This window comes from Tauraco erythrolophus, chromosome 3 (genome assembly GCF_009769465.1).
Source record: "Tauraco erythrolophus isolate bTauEry1 chromosome 3, bTauEry1.pri, whole genome shotgun sequence".
Classification (NCBI taxonomy): Eukaryota; Metazoa; Chordata; class Aves; order Musophagiformes; family Musophagidae; genus Tauraco; species Tauraco erythrolophus.
The window spans coordinates 54,268,688-54,287,457 of record NC_141467.1 but is presented as its reverse complement, the minus strand read 5'-3'; the positions used below and the strand labels follow the sequence as shown (position 1 = coordinate 54,287,457).

Genomic DNA, 18,770 nt, shown 5'->3' with positions numbered 1-18,770 from the left:
GTACCAGTGGGCCTGGATGGTGACTATCTCCCTCTTTGGCACCAGGTGTTGAAATACTGCCTGTTGTGGGCAATATGATGAGAGAAACTCATCACTGCACTGCCCTATACTCAGCCCCTATGGCGATATCTGCCAGATCATTAACCATTTCCCACCTTGACACCTCCCCCCACCCCCGACTAGATTCCTGTGAACTGGAAGGGCTGCATTATGGTATTTTTGGGTTGGTGTGGTTTTTTGGTTTTTTTACTTCTACAAACTTGCTTAGCAGCACTGAGTTTGGTTATCTTGATCTGATTACACACTTAATCCAAATTTCTTTAATGACTTTGACTTCACCCAGCCATAATACTTGGTGTAACTTGCTGGAGGGAGAAAATGGCGCCTATTGTATGTTTATTCCTAGAAGGCATTAGAGTAAACCGGATCGAAGAGTAGCACTGCCTGATACGAGGAACTGCGCGGGCATTGTTAAGAGCAGGAGCTGTGCCTTGTGCTAGTTGTTTTGAAGCCAGAAAGCTGAGATGTGAACGGTGGAAAGGTGATCCTCCAGGATCACGTGTCCTATACATGAAGTAGGACACAAGCTAACAGATGAGAAGTAAGGGAAGAGGGGGAGCATTGAAGTCAGAAGATATCCTTGCCTCCTTCCACTGACTGGGTTGAAAGAAGTCTGGGCCAGTGTCCAGCAGGACGTTCCTGAGTGCAAAATTTTCTTGCCATGATACTTCAGTGGAGGCATCAGTAAATGTATTGCTGCTTGGGGTAAGGAAGGAAGGGGGTGGGAATTAAAAAAACATGTGGGGTTGCAGTAGCTTTCTGTGTCCTTTTTCTCATTTTGCTTTCATTAATTCAGTTGTATCTAAGGAGGTGCTGAGTGGGTGGGAATTTGTGGTAACCCACAGTAATATGCTTTGACCATTATAAACAGCGTCTGTTTTTCTCATCAGTATTCTGCTGTCTAACGACTCATCTTGATCATCTCTTTTTCAGGTGAAGGTAAAAAAGGTGGAAGGGAATTAAAAAGAAAGATTTCTAAATAGTTTGAGGCAATGTAATGTTTTGCCTTTATATGTTTTTCATTTTGGAACTAGGCGATGGTGAGGGTAATAGTGGCAAGGAAATCTTAAGTTAGCCAAACATGCTGCGACCAGATGATGTTGGTTTTATGTGGTCTGGAATAGGAAGAAGCCAGGAACAGTGCCTGAGTGCTGGAGGTGCCTCTCCTCAGCTGCAGGTGTATTTGCTTGCCAGGAAGAGAAAGGTGGATGATGTACTGAAACGAGGAATCATGCCAAAAGCAGGAGATGCACTCTTCCCAGTTTTGGGTGGCTGTGCTATTTCAGTTGCTTGTGTTGGCCCTGGACAGGAATGTGCCTCTTTGAACTGGACCCAAAACACAATGGGGAAAAATGCAAGGATTTTACTTCAGTGGAATGTGGATTCTTGAAACTCTTAAATTTGACAATGGAATTAAACAATTTAGCCTCAGAAGTGAATGATTATAAACCTGTCAAGCTTTTAAATTTTTGCTGCAAAGAGGTCTGTGTTGTCATCTGAGGCATTTAGTGGTTTTGCCTGCCAGATTAACTGTTTCTCCATGATGGATATGAAAGATATGTAGTAATCTACTCAAAAGGACTTGAAATTTTGGGGTGCGTGAGTCATTATGACATTTTCTGTGTAGGCTTGAGTTGAAACAGATGGGACGTTGGGGTCCGTACTTCCAAAAGATATGGGGGGGAGGTCAGGCTAAAGAAAGAATCGAGTTCAGCGTAGGTGAGAGGGACACAGCAGTTTCTTAGGCTGCGTTAGTTTCCCCATATCAAGCATCCTGTCCGGCGGGGCGGTCAAGCTTATTGCGCAGTGGGGCCATGCTGCCCAGGAGTAGGGACAAAGAAAGATCTACAGCTTAACTGGGTATGCTGAACCTCTGTCTGGATACAGCTGATCTCTTCTGAAAATGCTTAGGTTGAAAGTAATTGCTTGTTGGCTTTTTCTTCACAGCCACAAGAGAGCATTCATCTTGATTAAAGAATATTTGCAGGTAACTCCTCTTTGCCAGGACGCTAGAGAGTGTTATCCATGATCGTTGCTTTTTAATACTAAAGGAGCAAATTTATCAGTGTTGTGAAGCCATTTTTCAAGTTCCACTAGAAGATTCATACACACAGACTTTTTTTTAACACTGCTATCATTTTTTCATACGTGGGTTACAAATCACTATGTTAAATAAATTAAACTACTTACTCAAGCTGAAAAGCCTTTAAAAAATCTTATAAGGTAGCAGAATAGCTTCAGATTTTGGGTGGGTTTGATGTATTTAGAGTCTAACCTGTGCTAAAATAGGCAGTCTTAATTAAAACTAATGTTACTCGTGTTTAAAAGTAGTCTTAAAACTTAACCAACGCATAAAGAACACAGTTTCATATAAATTAAATTTAAATAAAGAAAACTAATTGCAAGCAGCATGAAAACTCTTGACACAAAGATAATTCTAGTGGCTGTGTATATTTGCTTTAGGGTGTGTTTGGTAGGTTTTTTTTTTTAAAAAAAAGCACCTAGAACTGCTGTTTCTTTTTAGGAACTTCTATCCACTGAAAACTGAAACTACCCTAGTAGAAAAACATCTGTTTTCTTATTCAGGGATTAAATTGCTTAGAATTGCTCCTGATTTTACTGTACATCTGAAAGGTGATAATACGGGGCTTGTAAATGGTGCTGCATGCAAGCATGATGGTGTTTGGGCAAGGTCAGCTGTATATCCCTATGCCATTATGCGTCACGGGTGCATGCGATGGCCGGTATTGCTAAAGGAAAAACCATCGGCGCTATTCCTTGGGTAAATACTTTGCGGGCTGTGGCTTGATTAAACCAGTATTTCTTGACTTCTTTTGGCAGTGAGGTCCCCATTCCTTCTTTCTGGAGCAGTTTTTAGCTGGATGAGCTTTCTGAATGTTACTGTGCAGGTGTGTAAGCCCTCATGGTGGTGGCAAGAGCTGGGCAGCCAGGGATGATGAGAGCAAGTAGCAGGAGAGAGCAGCAGTGCCAGCTGACACGTGTCAGAAATGTTCGTGGAGATGTGGTGTGAGATACTTTGCTCTCAGCAGCAGCCACGTGGCCTGAGAAAGCTTTTCTTGCCCACTTAAGGACACTGGTTTACAGGAAGGAGGGCTGAAAATGTGAGTTATGTGCAGCCAGAGGTGGAAACAAGTGACAAAACCACACAAGCAGGCTTGTTTGGAAGCACGCCACTGTTCATTGTATGTGTCTGGATTGCTCCCTTTTTTTATTAGAAGAGTGAAAGTTATGAATCCCAAACAGCTTTTCCAAAATAAACTGATTTCTGATTTCTAGTACCTGCAATTTAATTTGTTTCTTTCAGAGATACTAATTCAGTCCTTCATGCCTTATTTATTTGACTTTTTTTTTTTTTTTTCCCTAATCCAGATGCTGTCGATGTCCTGTTACATGAACAACACAGCTTTTGTTTGGGGAGAAACAGAAGAGGTTTGTATTCTTTGGTCCTTTGACTGAAGGTTCTTGAAGCATTGCTTATGCTGGGAAGCTTCTGTCTCGTCAGCAGAGTGTTTCTGAAGACATGCAAGCAGTGTATTTGCTGCAGGACTGAACTTAGGGGCAAAGACTGATACCAAAGACATAAGTAAACCTTTTAGGGTAGATAAGGAAGACTGCAAGTCTGAAAATGTTGAGGGCACTGTAGCAAAAGGTACAAGCGATAACAGCTAATGAAGAGCTGGCTGAAAGGAGGCTCCACTACCCATACCCTTGCAAAAGGTGTTTCACAGAGAATTCTCCAAGTGTTTTCCTTGCTTTTGCCCAATCTTTGCTGCTTTCTTCCAGTCCTGTGCATCATCACAATAGCTGCAAACAGGTACATGCATGTAATGTGTATGAAATTCCATCTCTGCAGAATCAAGGCAAAAAGAACTAGATGCATTAAAGCACCTACTCACCTTCCTTCAGTGTTCCAGGTTCAAACCAGATACTTCAGGACACATATGAAAAGGACTTCAGACAGGACATTTACATTCTGTTAATGTCTAGCTATCTGTCTTCTACAGAACAATTACATGTAAAATGATTAATATTTAAACTCTGGTTTACGTTTTCTGCAGGCAAGTTTGTGCTTCAGAGAAGTGAATGGTTTTAATGGCACAGAATTGGAAAAAAATTCTGTAAAGTTCTCAGAACTGTTTTATTGTTCTTGAAATCTTTCTTCTCTTTGTAGTGTAGTTACTTTGTTCATTCAACAGCTATTTTTAATGCGAGTTCTTGCTAAGCCTTATGTGTATGTGTATTTTTTAGAAACTCAGCACATATAGATGTAACAGTGCTGAGTTATTTAAAAATACAAACTTGCAGAACATGCAGTACTGGTACATTTCAGAATAACTGTTAATTGCCTGCATTTTCTTTTTCTGTTTATTTGGATACACATGTACTTCAGCTCTGTTCTTTTAACAGATTTCTCTTTCAAATATTTTTCAGTAGGATGTCTTCCTTTAAAAGCTTGAGTTTTTCTTTGCATTCTTTGTGATAGTTTACCGGACAATTCTATCAGATACACACTTTCAAAAACTTCCATTGTGTTGAATTTCAACACTTTTTTTTTTTTTTTTCTTTTTGCTGTGCAGGCCATTTCAACAGCTTCTTTTCAGCTTCTAGTAATGCACTGTCAAAGTGAACACGTTCTGATGCAGGTTAAGGAGTTGGCTTTTTTATGATCCACAGTGTCGTCTGTGTTCTGTTGTTATAAACTGGATTTTATGGCCCTTTTGTGGCAGGTGCAGGGTATCAGATAACTTGCTTCCCTTTTCTGAGCCCTCTGCTGTGCAACAAAGTAATCTTTATGGTAAGGTTTTACATTTGATCTAATTTGCATTGAACTTGGTGGCAAACATTGGGTTCTTGACAAGTCCTTCACTCGTTGCAAAATAGCTGAGTTAAAAGACGATCCATTAATTCCCTTTCTGCTGTGTTACGGATACTGTCTTATGCTGACATTCCCTAACCGTGCAAAACTCAACTTGGATTCATGTTTGAGGGTAAACATCAAAGTAGGACTCCCCAAAGCGCAGGCTGAACCAATGCCGAGGCTCTGCAAGAGGAGTTGTTGTGGTGGAGGGGTGACTGCAGGCATCCTTTTTCAGGTGCGCAGAGTCGCGTGGTCTGGAAGCAGAGGCTTTGGTAGTGCCAGGGCACAACCTGGCCACCTGAGAGGGCCTCCAGCTGCTGCTGTAGCTTCTCAGCCGTGATGGTTGGTGGGCAGTGGTGTGTACTGCTGTGACGCCCAGGCATCTCACCTGGGACATCACCTCCCTCCCTTACGGCAGCAGGTGATGTCTGGCAGTGTGGAGGTGGAATGGTCTCTGCAGCCACTTTGAGAAGCACTTCCACTTGAAACTTATCCAGGGCTAGAGAGATGATTATCAAGATCGTGAACACAAATCTAAGCACTGAAAGTAAGAGCTCGTAAGAGCTTCAGCTCGTATATAGTATGCTGTTTACACATTCTCTGATGAAGAATAAAAATATAACGCAAGAACTAGCTCCATCTCTTGGTATTCTAGGTTGGCGTCTCAGGGGAGGATAATGAAGAAGATGCAGGCACACTGAAAACTTCAGAAAAGTGAGCCATGCGTCCTTCTGAAAGCTGAACAGTAGCCCTCTGACAGGGTCATGAACCTAAGACAAATCTTTGTGTCTGTACTGATGTTTGGAGTAGCTGGTCTACTCCTCTTCATGTATCTGCAAGCTTGGATTGAAGAACAACATACAGGTACAGTAGGTTTTCTCTTTCTTTTTTTTTTTTTTACTGTAATTGCATCCATTACTTAAAAGATGATTGTGAAGTCCAAATACATGTGCATAGCTGGGAGGAGTCCTCTTGTTTGGTAGTAGAATGGCATTGAAAACAGACTTGTTTTAATTGCTACACTTCATATAAGCATTAAGAATTTCTTGAGTCACATGAAAAGATGCTCCCAGCTACCTAATCGTATTGTATCAGCTTCATTTGCAAAAGCAAGTGTGGCAAAAGCGTATTGTGCATGCATGAAGCCAAGCAAGCCCAGTTTAGGAGTAATTCTGTATACTGATTTTCTGTGGGTTTTGTACATTTTATTTTGTGTGGCAAAGCAATTTTTGAAGAATTACTGCTATGTCTTATAGACAAAAGTGGTCTTCTAAGCAGCAATGCTTATGTGGAATCATCCTATCCCATTTTTTTTTTTGGTGTTTGTTTGAGACAGAATTAGATACTGTTAAAAGACTTGTTTATATATAACGTCAGAGCTGTATTGCAACTTCGTGTAAATCTGTTTTACCATCGGCTAGGAACACACTGCTGAGTTGAAATTCTGTTGTTCCCCATTCACCATATTTTGATTTGCACCACAGATTGATCTAGATTCCTTTATGGATGAAACTAAATCAGGTTATTTACCTCAACATCTAGTGGATGCTCAGTTCACAGGACCAGTCTAGAGTTGGTCTGAACTAAACACCCCCTGAAAAGTGCATGGCGTGAATGTCAGTAAAGTCTTCAACACCCAATTTTTTCCTCTGCAGATCCACTTCTGTTGTGCCATGTTACTTCATGGCATATCCTTTATTTTAGTTGTATGCTTGCCTTGTTTTGGGTTGTGGTTTTTTTTCATTTGTTTTTCATTTTTTTTCCCCCATCAACAATACGGAAGGTTCCCAACTTGTTAAGAAGTCCTGGCTTTTATTTCCTCTTGTCTCTATCACTCAGCTTGCATTTCCTCTGTAAAACTCTTACTTTATTGTATGCTGATACCATTGTGAAGAAATACATCTGTAAAACCACATTAGTCTTCTGGCTTCATTGATCTGTGCTTTTATTCTGTATGAGCTACTAGGCTCTGGTACGTTTTAGAGGGCAGAGGTGGTGGTGGTGAGGGGGGATCTAGTGCATTATTCCTGCAATTTTTTGACACTGACCTTGAGGTTTTTTTAAACTAAGTGCCACGATCACAACACTAGTTTCAAGTTATTAATGTTTCTGGGCTGGTCCAAGGTATTTACAAGCTTTTATTAACAAAACTGTTGAATGGGATAGCACAGATTCCCTTTGGAAGGGTTCCCTTGCAGTCAACAGTTGACACAAGGGTGCTGGCAGGAATGGAGAGCTGCGGGGGTAGCCTTCCTTGAAAATCCCTACTGTTGTCAGGAATGTTAAGGGCAGATATGTTTGCTTTCAAGGTAGTTCAGGAATGTAGATGATGACTGTAGATTATTGATTGATTTACTTGCTGACATTCTTCACATACCTTGCGTCTTTTCTTGTGCTGTAATTAACTTTTCTTTCCTTGCAGTGCTCCTTGTTGCTATTTCTGTCTTTCTGAGTCCTTTCTTTTGTCTGTATGTGTCTATCATTAAAAAGAAACAGGAAAAATATAATAAAGGTGGAATTAGTAAATACTATGTTCTTTTGGGCAACCATATGCTTTCTTTCGGGTTTTCTCTTTGATATATTGCCATAAACTTCTTCAGGAGAGAGACTTCTGCTTGTACACCTAAGTCACGTCTGTGTGAAAATGTTTCCATAATAAAATGAAAACTATTGGAGAATAACAGAATGGTTAGTGAGCTTAAAGTGTGACTGGAGTTTTGAGTGCGTTTTTATCTCACTGGACTGCTGTTGTGACAGCACTTCAGCAAGATCCAAAAAAAAAAGAATTTTGGCATTCTCTACAGTCGCTAGATCATACAGGTTGGAAAGAACATGGAGAAAATAATTCTTTGGTGTCTGCTCTTGCCTCAGCTTCCAATTTAACATGAGAGCCATTGTTTTTTATTTCAAACACCTGTGTTTCCTCTAAACCTTCTGCAGCTCTGTTCTCTAATGTTCTCCCCCTGTATGCTGCTTAAGTGTCTGTAAGAAATAAAACATATTTGCATATTCACAATATACTTTAGTTATTGGCATTTTGCACTCTTTTTTTCTCTTCTGCTGTTTTTCGTATTGCTATGTGTTGAAAACTGTGGCTTTTTTGGGATTGAGCTCGTCTGGAGAATCCCAAACTGACAAGTATCTTTAAAAGGATTTTTATGTGCTCCTTTAATTGTATTACTAGTTGCACAGCTGTAAGACAGCTAGTTTTAATCTGCAAGTGGCTGAGCGTGTGATTTGATGTTCTATTAAGAAATGGAAAGTGCGCCTCGTGCTTCTCAACTGCCGTGCTACGAGCCTGTAGAGACAAGTGTTTGTTGTAGGCAGAACTATTTTTATCTTCCACGGTGCCCTGCTCAAGACCTACAACATTCATGTTTGCGTTAGGTTGCTGAAGGATGGAAAGTTGGCTGTGTGTGAGTTTAGGAAAGCATCTGTTTTGCACCAGTGAGGTGCTGCTGCTTACCACCCCGTTCCCATGAATATCTGGCTTGGAACCTTTATAAATCATAATCACTGGAAGAGATACTATGTTTTATTAGATTGTTGTTCGTAATGTTCAGACTTGTTTCTCAGGCTTTCTCAGCTGTGGTGTGAATGATTCCCGATCAGGTACAGATTTTGTGGGGACTTGGAAAATCGTATGGTAATACTCTCTTCCTTATTAGTGTTTGTCTATACTACTATATTAAAGTGAGACTATTTGCTTTCATACTCATTATTCTTATTGCCACCTTTTCTCTTTCTCGCTGTTCATAACTTTTCACATTAGACTTAATGCCACTTTTCTTTCATAGTTTGACTTCTTTCTCTTTTTTTTTCTTTTACTTGCTTTTCACATCTCTGATACCTCAGCTGTGATTTGATTCCCATTTGTCTTATTTTCTCTAGACCTGATCTTCTCTAAGCATGTTTTTTTCTGATTTACTTTTGCAAGCTTCCCTCATCACTCAAATTTATCCGGCACAGGAACACCTTGGCTAATCTTTCATCCTGTCTGTCTACTTCAGATGCAGCAGCAGGCTCAGCAGCTGGATGCGCCTCTCAGCACAGCCATGTCTTCTGCTCCCTCCTACTGTGCTTGGACTCTTCAAATTATTTCTGATCACGTTCATCATCCCTATACCTTATAAAAGAAAATTTTTCATTTAGAGATGTCTAAGAAACAGCTGCTAGCTACATGGTGGTCCTCTCTTATGGCTTTTCAGAGACATTAGCAGACTGAGAGAACAGGCAACTTTCTTGGTTTGGCTCTATGCGTGGAACGTATAAAGACAAGATGATATATCCTTACTTAGATGTAGTAGAGCTCTTCTGTTGGGGGTCTTCAGTTCTTGTCAGCCTGAAGTAGCGAGGAACAGACTTGTCGAGCAGCTCAACATGAGTGTCAACACATACAGACTTTATCTGACTGAAAACTTCATTGTCCTCAACATTGATAACATAATATAGATGGAACACTTCAAATATATTCACTTATATATAAATTCATATGCATAAATGAAAGTTGATGTCAATTCAACTAAATCCTACAGCTTTACTTGACGGTTCTGCATACAGTCTTACATTTTCCAGTGAAAGCATCAAATATTGTGGCACTGATTAAAAGGATTTACTATTTATTACATGATTAGTAATTTCCAGCACGGTTAATCTTATACAGGGGAAGCAAACTGCTGGGCTTTTCAGAGCCGATGTTGAGTTTTATACTGTGAGTCACCTGAATTAGGAGTGAAGTGCAAAGGACACTTGCATTTTAATCCCACTATGTTGTAGATATGAATTGGAGTTTTAAGCTAGGGATTCTAATTTTGTACTTTAAACCTCCTTTTTTCTGGGGGGAGGCTGATATGATTTATTGTGATCGATTACTACAAAATTATCTGGAAGTATCTGTGAATAAATTTGTATGCTGAGCTTGTTGCGTAGCGTTGGGGTTTGGGTTTGGGTGGTTTTTTTCTCCTCTTCTTAAAGTCTTTTTTTGTGAAGTATGCCTAGTGAATTCGTAATTATGAAGGACTACTTCAGTGTTTCATGGGGTGCAGTATGATCACTTATTAATGCGAAGGAGGCTGCACTGCCTCTGTCCTCCCATAGATTGATGGTTCCTAAGGGTGAGCAAGTCTGCCTCTTCCCTTTCCCAGCAGCTTGGTATCTCACCTTAGGGATACTGGGTTTTTTCTCCATGCTTTCTCCTCCCCTTGCTTGGTACAAGTTTTGTAGTAGCCTGTGGATTCCCAGGCATCCTTCTGCAGCCTGTGTGCTTTCCTGCAGTTTTGTGCATCCAGGTCCTAAGTAGCTTCATCACACGGACCTTGTCCCCATTCCTTAGGCCACAGCTCTTTTTTGTTTTTTTGGTGAAGAAACTGAATAAAAATTCAGATAAAAATCCCACTTTTCTTAAAGTTGTAATTCCGTGAAATGGCATGAGCTTTCTCAATTTAGTCTGCTACTGCTGGAGCCATCTAGACTACATCTGTACTACTTGACGTAAGCAGGTGGGCTTTTTTCCCGACTTTGCCAGACTTGGTAATCCAAAGGGATCTTTTGGATCCTTTGGTAACCTGGTGAGATATTTTGAGTCTGTGGAGCCTTCTTCCTTATCTTGATGCTCTAAGTAGCAAATGAAGGTGTGAATACACACAGTAATGTTTAGTCTTTGCTGTTTGGGTGGCTTGATTTTTTTAATTAAACCTTGCCTAAATGGAGCAATGGTCATATGGCTTAAAGGACAGTTCACATGCAATGAATCACAAGGCAACTGTTTACACAGAAATCACAGTTTTGCCAGGCAGTCTTCATTAAATACAATAAACTAATATATTGGTAGAAACCAGGATTGTAAATAATGGAGAAAAGGACACTGCTCAATAATGGTTATTAATCATGAATGATTTAGTTCTTTTAGTAACCTTGAAATATTTCTATCATAAAAGTCTTAGGTAGCTTAGGAGTCTTGTGAATTTAGCTGGAAAATGCTGCTGGTATGGCAAAGCAAACTTTCCTGGTTTACAATGCTCAACTGTTAATGTTAGGCTGTTCTAATGAGGCTGGATGTGTTCAGATTTTACCTTTCTGGTCAGAATATGCTATTTTCTCTGTGTAAAGTGATTTTATTTCTTTGTTTTTTGAAATCTGCCTTGTTTTTGGCTTGAAGTACAAAAGAAAGAAGATTTAATAGAATCAGTAAATGCTACTTGGTGAGCAGTTATAGAGTTGTTGAAGTCCAAGAAATGCTACAAGACGTTATAGGGTGAAATTCACTTAATGAAACAAAATGAGTTTCCTTTCCCGCCCCCACCCCTTCACCCCTTTTGAGTGGATGCAAGCTGTAGAGAGAGAACAGTTATCTTTGTGCAAAAAAATTATATTAAGAAACAGACAGACTGTTACTTTATCAAACCATAATGATCTAAAAGTATAAGTAAAAGCTAAATGTAAGAAATGATGGTTTTCAGAGTTAGTGATTGTAGAGTCTCACCTTATCTTCAGCAGTCACAAAACCCAGAAGCTTTAAGAAAAAGAAGTTAAAATTTCATATTGCAGCACACAACATTTAAGGCTGTATTTATCTGTTTGTGAGGAGGTTCTTCCTAGGTCTGGGTGTTTATCATCCCTCAATCTTGCATCTCATTCATTTTACTTTTATCATTCCTGTAGCTAAATTGCATCTAATTTTAGAAATCCTTCTTTCCTAAAAGAAATTCTATCACGCTGTTTTCTTGAGGGTACTGTGGAAGAGTGTTTCCGAGTTGGTGATTTCTGAGTTGGAGATATGTTTTAATCCTTTGGCTTTTAGCTTCCATGTACCAGTGGTATGAAAGAAACTAAATGAGATGAGTTTTGGGGGGTTCCTCTCAGCTATATATTCAATAACGTATTTGAACACTTACGAAGTGGTGCGTCCTCTTTCCTGGGACAGCTCAGTGTCAGTCACACTGTCTTCAAAATGCTCTCTTGAATTGGATACAAAACATGTATAGGTGGTCTTCACACTTTCCAGTTATTCAGATCCTCAGAGCAGAACATCCAGATGATGTTTGTAAATGTGATTTTACCTGGAGCCCTTAGCAATCATTCTTCCTGTTAGGTAGCTGTTCTATTTTATACGCAATATGAGCTATTCAACTTTTGTATAATTTTCTGAGAGATTTGCTGTCATTGAGTGGTCATTTTTCAGTTATTGTCCAACATTGTTGTTGCTTTTAATAACTTTCAGTTCATAACATCTCTTCAGTTCCAGAAAACCCTTTCCTTAAAAGCTGATCATATGGGCAATGAAGCTCTGCAGTTTTGTCTCTGCAGTGCACTGATTATATGATGCAGTACTACGTAAGACATACATATAGCCTTACAAAGCAAGAAGACTGGAGGGGTAATTTTTACCTGGCAGGTGATCATTAAGAAGTAATAGTAGAAAAACTGAGTTAAAAGTTTCTCCATTCCTGACTCATTCTGTTTTCCTTAAGTGCAATGAACACTTTTCAGAATAGCAAGTGGTCGCTGCTGGAGTACGTTTAAGGCTGCTTACCGCTGTGTCTGATGTTGAACTGCTTTGATATGTCACTTGATTACAAACAGCCCTGTTAGAGCATGTGATGTGGTTTCTGCAAAATTCCAAGGGAAATCTTTGTTTCTTACTAGAATCAAAGCAGAAATTCTGGTATTCGTTTTTAATGTGTGTGTGTGTACATGTATGTATGCGTGTATATTTACTTTTAGTCTCCTCTTTATCTCCCTTCTTTGTATGGGAGTAGGGACTGCTGATAGGTTTCTGTCTAAAATATTTCTCCTGTCTTCTCACTACAGTCTGATATTTGGATACATGGGAATCAGTTTATATTGAATAATTGTTTTGGTGTTCAGCCTCAAGCCTTTGTTTCTGTCTTTTTGCTTCCATTTTACTTGTTTGGTGTTCCTGTAAACAGGTTATTGCTATAAATTAGGGGTATTTCTTGATCATCTTGCAACATCTGTGAAATAAGCATTTAAAGATCAGGAGGCTGACAGGTTATAAGCAATGGGAGCTGTTTCAGTGTAGAATGGATTAATGTCCTAAAGATTAGATGTATGATTTAGCTGGAAGAAAACATTATGTATATCTTGGAGCAAAAGGTTCAAGGAAGAAGAAAACTTCTTTAAACTTTTTTCTTTTTTTAAACATGGTAAAACTGGTTTTATTTTTGGTTCTTTTATATTTTTGAAGGTAATCATTATTGCATGGCAGCACAGAGATTGGCTGGGCCTTCTAGTTTGGGTCCATGCTGCCTCAGACAACTATCTCACTTTCTGTATTTTTTTTTGTTGTACTTACATTAATGGAATATTCAAAGAAAAATGTTTCTAAATTTACAGTATTTCTGTGGAAAGCATTTTGTACCTGTCAGTTGGAAACTGGGAAGATTCATGTCACATCAGCATATAGTGTTTTCCTTCCTTCCCTTGAGCCTTGTGGCTATATCTGTGAGAGTGAATGTTACTATCTTCAGCCACAAAGGAGAATTAGTCAGGTACTATCAAATGCTGTGTTTAAACAGCCAAAAAAAAACCCCATAAAACCCTCCAAAGTTTGTTCATTTCTATCCAAAGTCAGGGTCAATGACCAAATCAACTTAAAGGCTCTTCTTTTTGTAAAGCTGTAAATATTCATTACTCAAAAAACCTGCAAAATATGCTGTATTTTAAGCATTGCCCTTTATATAGATGAAACTGTTCCCAGGCGTGTATGAGCCTCACTTCATGTAAAGTGATGGGGAATAAAATATCACAGACATCCATTTGCTTTGGATTTTGATTGGTTTGATCTTGATTTAGTGAAGATATAGTTGGCAGCAACTGGCAAGGGTATTTTGCAACCTAGAAAATATTATTCCCTACAGTAGTTCTTTAGGAACTCCTACTCCTTCCAGTCCAACACATAGCCACCAAAAACGATTGTTTCCTCCCAATATTGAGAGCCTCCCCACGGTAACAACACCCAAGAGTATCATTGACCTCTGTTAAACCTCTGTGATATCTGCTAGCAAATACAATTTGTCCCTCACAGCTTTGTTGTTTCAAGTGATTTTGTTTATATTGACCGCGCAGCTTTCTATCATGCAATCCTGGCGGGAATTTGCAGTGCATAGCTCGAGCAAAATCAGACTGAGGAGGCACAGCTTTTGCCTCTTAATCCTCCAACTTCCTAGGAGCTCTTAGCACCATCTACAAGGGACAATGACACGAGTTATCAAAATATCTGAGAAATGATAGAAATCTTCCTTTTTTTTTAATTTTTTTAAGGCGACTAAGGATGCTAAGCAAAGAAAACTCAAGACTTCACACCACCTGTTTAGTAATCATTGTCCTGCTTGCAGTTTGGTAATAAGAAAAAAAGCAAGACTTGCTCAAAGCTAGCCCTTTTCAAACTAATAATATTTTTTAAAAAATTTTTATGGAGAGGCTCAAGGATGCTGCAGCACAGAAGGACCTGGAATGTCGGGGTGGGATATGACTTAACTGGTGTCGAGGCAGTGATTGTAAGGAGTTCAGTTCACATGCACAAAACCTGCTGTGAGCCAAGCAGACAACGGGAGGGGGAAAAAACTCGAAGAAAGTAGTTGGCTTGGGAAAATTGAGTTTCTTGAGAAACAGAAATAGCAAGGCAATACTTGTCTCCTGGCAAAGAATTTCATTGCCCTAAAACGTAATGGATGGTGGCCTAATAGCCACAAAATTTGACATACACCTCGAGGGAGAGCTTCTGCATGTCATGGACCCTGGGTAACATCAAGAAAAGTAACTAAAGATCAGCAGCCTAAGGTTAAGAATAATCAGAATCAATATTAAATTTCACTGAGAGCAAATGCCAGGTGAAAGAAGAGGAGGTGTTAATTGATTTTATATTTAATGTGATTGGAATGGAGCAGGTCATTTCAGTACCAATTATAATATGGCAATAGAAGAACTTGCCCAGCTGTACGTATGTGTGTAAGGGTGTAGACAGAGGAAGAAGCTGTTAAGGGTTTGTAAAGATACATTATAATCTAGGCTTAATACAAGCATGCACTTAGAAACAGCTCAAGTGAACTTGGAGTTATTTAGAGTCATGCAGTTGTGCCCTAGGTATGTGCATATTGCCTCATGGTAAATTATTTGTAAGAGAAAAGAGGATTTGGGGATTTTTAGTTTTGATTATGATCATCTAGAGAGATGTGGTGTGTGAGTTCTATTAGCTGCAGCTGGAAGTGCTCGGTTGTATCCAACAAACACGAAAATATCAGTGCCTGATGCTTCACCATTCATCCACAAAATAGCTCTGCTAATGAAAGAAAATAGGTCTAATAGGAAATAATAAATGTAGTAAACAATGTGTACAAAGACAGTTTTCTCTCTGACTTTTGATCATACTTGATATTCTTGCTTAAACTTTTAAGAAGAGCAGACAGACCCCAGGAAGAGAAAGAAACAGTGTTGTTCCTGAATTATTCTTTTTGTTGCCAAAACCTCATAGCAACCTTATGTTGTTCAGAGGTGTATGCCATGAGAGGTTACTTTGACTTTGCATAACTATGCTGTATTTTCAGAGCATGATATAGATGGGAGATAATGTTATGTTTAAAAAGAAAAGAATGTTCCTGCTCACATACAGCAGTTGATGGTTCCCAAACATGTCTGCGCCAGTCTTAGTGTGAGCAAGGGTCTTGCTTTCTTAGGTTAGGATAGGGGTCATGGATCTCCAGTGAAGAGACCCATTTGCTGTGATGTGCAGACAGTGTTTTCTGTGCATAGCTGTGGGTTGCAGTGATTCCCACCATTCTCCTTTGCCTGGGAAGCTGTCTGCTGTGGCCACTCTTGGCAGTGTTTCAGCAGGAGTGAAAATGGAGCACTGTGCGCGCTATGCAAACTTTGTGGGAGGGTCAGCTGCTCCACTGGAGAGGGCACAACGTCAAGTCCATGCTCTTGAGGGACACAAACAGTCAGTGGAGTGCCGAGAAGTTGTTGTTGATGGGGATTGGTGGGGGAAAGGCCAGCAGCTTTGTCCTCTGTAGAGGACTTTGGAGACAATAGTGGAGTAAGAAAAGCTGCAGCTCTTTTGTTAAAGGATGGCTTCTAGTCATGGAAGCTTTTGGTTTCTTCCATCAAATAACTCTTGAGCCCTGTTACTTTTCAGGTTTATTCTTCCTGACTTTGGCCTCAAGACAGTGGCAGGAGAGGCTTTAGTTAGCAAAAGCTTAATAAAGCTGGGTCCATAGAATTTCACTTTTGGCTTTGCTAATTTATGCAAAACTATTTCTTTATTCCTGGAAAAACATTTAGTGGTCAAACAGTGCAGTGGAATCTGTGTTGCAATGGTGTTATTGTATTAAAGGAAACATACTACAGTATATTAAAGTATTACAGTACACTTTTCGAGTGAAACATGGCAAGATAAAGAAAACACTTGTAGCTGCATTAATTTTATTTTTGTTTTTCTTTGTTTCTGGCTCTTTCTTGCTGTCATTAAAGATTCATTAATGCACAGAATGCCTTGTCCACTACTGAGAAGTAACAGGTTACAATCTGTTGACACAGGTCATGACGCTAGAATTGTGTGTAAAATGCAGCCTGTTACTTTAAACATGTTACATACATAATTCATTAAATGTCATTGCTTTAAGATGATTCTGTAATTGCGGTTAAGAATTATGGTACACTTTCCAGAAAGATCTCAGCTCTATTCTTGATTTAAGGCCAAAGAATCAAGACTTTTCATGAACTTCAGCTTGATTTATAGGCTATTTAGAAACACTCAAGCTGAGAAGTTTCACAGAACGGTTATTAATAAAGGTGACAGAAATTTGTTTTTCTCAGAAACTGAAATTTTCATAGGAATGTAAGGTCCTCAAGATGTCTAACCTTTTCTGCCTACTAGCAGTCCTCTAAGAGGTTATCAAATATGTAAAATACTGACACCGAGGAAGAAACAGATCTGTCATGTTCTGTAATGGGAGGGAAAGAAAGAAGGCAGGAAGGTTGGTAGAGGGACTGAAATTTACTTGGATGTGTTTTTCTCTTTTTCGCTCTTTTGTTATGGGAGTTGCTGAATTATTAATGTAATAATAAAGTTGATTTGGTATGAATAGACTCCTAATCACTAAAGAAATTTCTGGTAGAGCAAAATGATTAGAGTGAGAGTTGGCTGACTGGCCCGTCATTAAGTGCTATCCAGTGAACCAACAGAATGAAAACCAAATGTATTTTTACACGAACTGTTGGCTGATTTTTCTTGTTCCTTTGTTTGATCTTATGTCAAAGTTTTGCTATTGCAGTCTTGGGACTGATGGCAGAGAGGAGGAGATGATAAATGTCTCAAAAGACAACACAAAACAAAAAAGCCCCACAAAACCAACTGGTTTTACCCCGACTTTCAAATTAGTTTCATTGGATTTGGGGGGCAACACAAAGTGAAATATAAGAAATAATGTGGACACAATTACTGTACTTTTGGGATTTATTTTTTTTTAAATTTACTTTATCCGCTTACATATGGCAAAATTAATTTCACTCTACTTCTTTTCTGTTAAAATTTTTCACTTCAATGTGTCTATTTTGAAGATGAATAGGCAGATGAGGCTTGGCTTATGTAGGCTGAGGTAGATGCAGTGAGGTATAAATACTTCATGATTTATTTAACTTTTGAGCAGAAATTCCTTTCTGGTAGAATTAATCTGCAAATAGCTGAAGTGTGCTACCTCTTAAGTTATGATTGATCATGCTATATAACAAAACTCTACTGACATCAGGTTTAGGACTGATGTACATATAAATATAACCCAAATAAATCTGCCAGATGCTGTGACTGACAGGTGGATTTAAGGTATTCTAGGCAACTAGGGTCAGTCTTGCCTCTCCAGCTACCAAAATACGCATATTGTGCAGCTGGCATTAATATGCTGTAAATAAAACATAGTTGAATGACAGTTGAGAGTCAATTTAAGCAAAGACTAGTCTGTGATGAGTAATGCGAATAAATAATCTACTTACTTGAAAGCTAGAGGTTAATTTTGGTATTTTAAATGGGCTAATCCATGTGGACTAGTATCCACTTAAACCACTTATATTAGTTTCTTGAGAGATCGTCTGCCTATTTTGGAAAACTTTGCTATCCTTTCAGCATTAATTTGTGCCTGAAAACCAGGTATTTCCTCTGAGTCAGAGGAATATCTAACTCCAGAGCATGAGTATCACCTTCTTGGTTTCGTTCGCCCTACAAGGGCCAAAGATCCAAGGAAAGATCAAAAAGGCTAGCTCAGCATGTTCAATAATGGGCTTCTTAGAGTTGACACATTCATTAACAAATGTGTTTTGTTACTGTGTACCACCTGAGGTAAACCATAGAAACATGAGAGAGATTCCAAAACTGGCAGAGAAAAGTGAATGATTTGTTGCTTCTTGATGATAGGAGAGGAGGATGAGCCAGATACTATAGACACTTAGTTCTTATTCTACTATGACTTCTGTTATGAGAAATGTGCTAAACTTACTTTATACTATTAGATATTTACTGTGCCTGTTAATGTTTTTCATATTTACATACTACTTAGGTCCAGCTATTTCTTGGCAGTTCCTATCACTAAAATATTTTTGTCCTTTGACTATGCTGTTTCTCACACATCTCGTTAGTTAAATTCTCTGTCATTAAATCATATTCCAGTGATGCCATTAAAAGAAGGCTGTAACCACACAGTTAGCCATTCTGAAGGGTAGGAAATGTAGAATTAATATTGCAGGTGCGTTATGACTAACATGGCCAAAACTATGGTTTTGACAAGCTTTGAGAAAACTTCTGATATTTCAGGTTTTTCCAGAA

General features: G+C 39.0%; 1 protein-coding gene across 1 annotated transcript in view; it reads left to right on the top strand.

The window, feature by feature from the left end:
• Positions 1 to 5,694: 5,694 nt before the first annotated feature.
• CHST9 (carbohydrate sulfotransferase 9) overlaps positions 5,695 to 18,770 on the top strand; it is an 87,730-nt gene continuing 74,654 nt past the window's right edge. Inside the window, exon 1 of the mRNA XM_086609244.1 lies at positions 5,695 to 5,803. Coding sequence (XP_086465370.1) covers positions 5,704 to 5,803 — 100 coding nt within the window. The 5' untranslated portion in view covers positions 5,695 to 5,703. The remainder of the gene's footprint in view (positions 5,804 to 18,770) is intronic.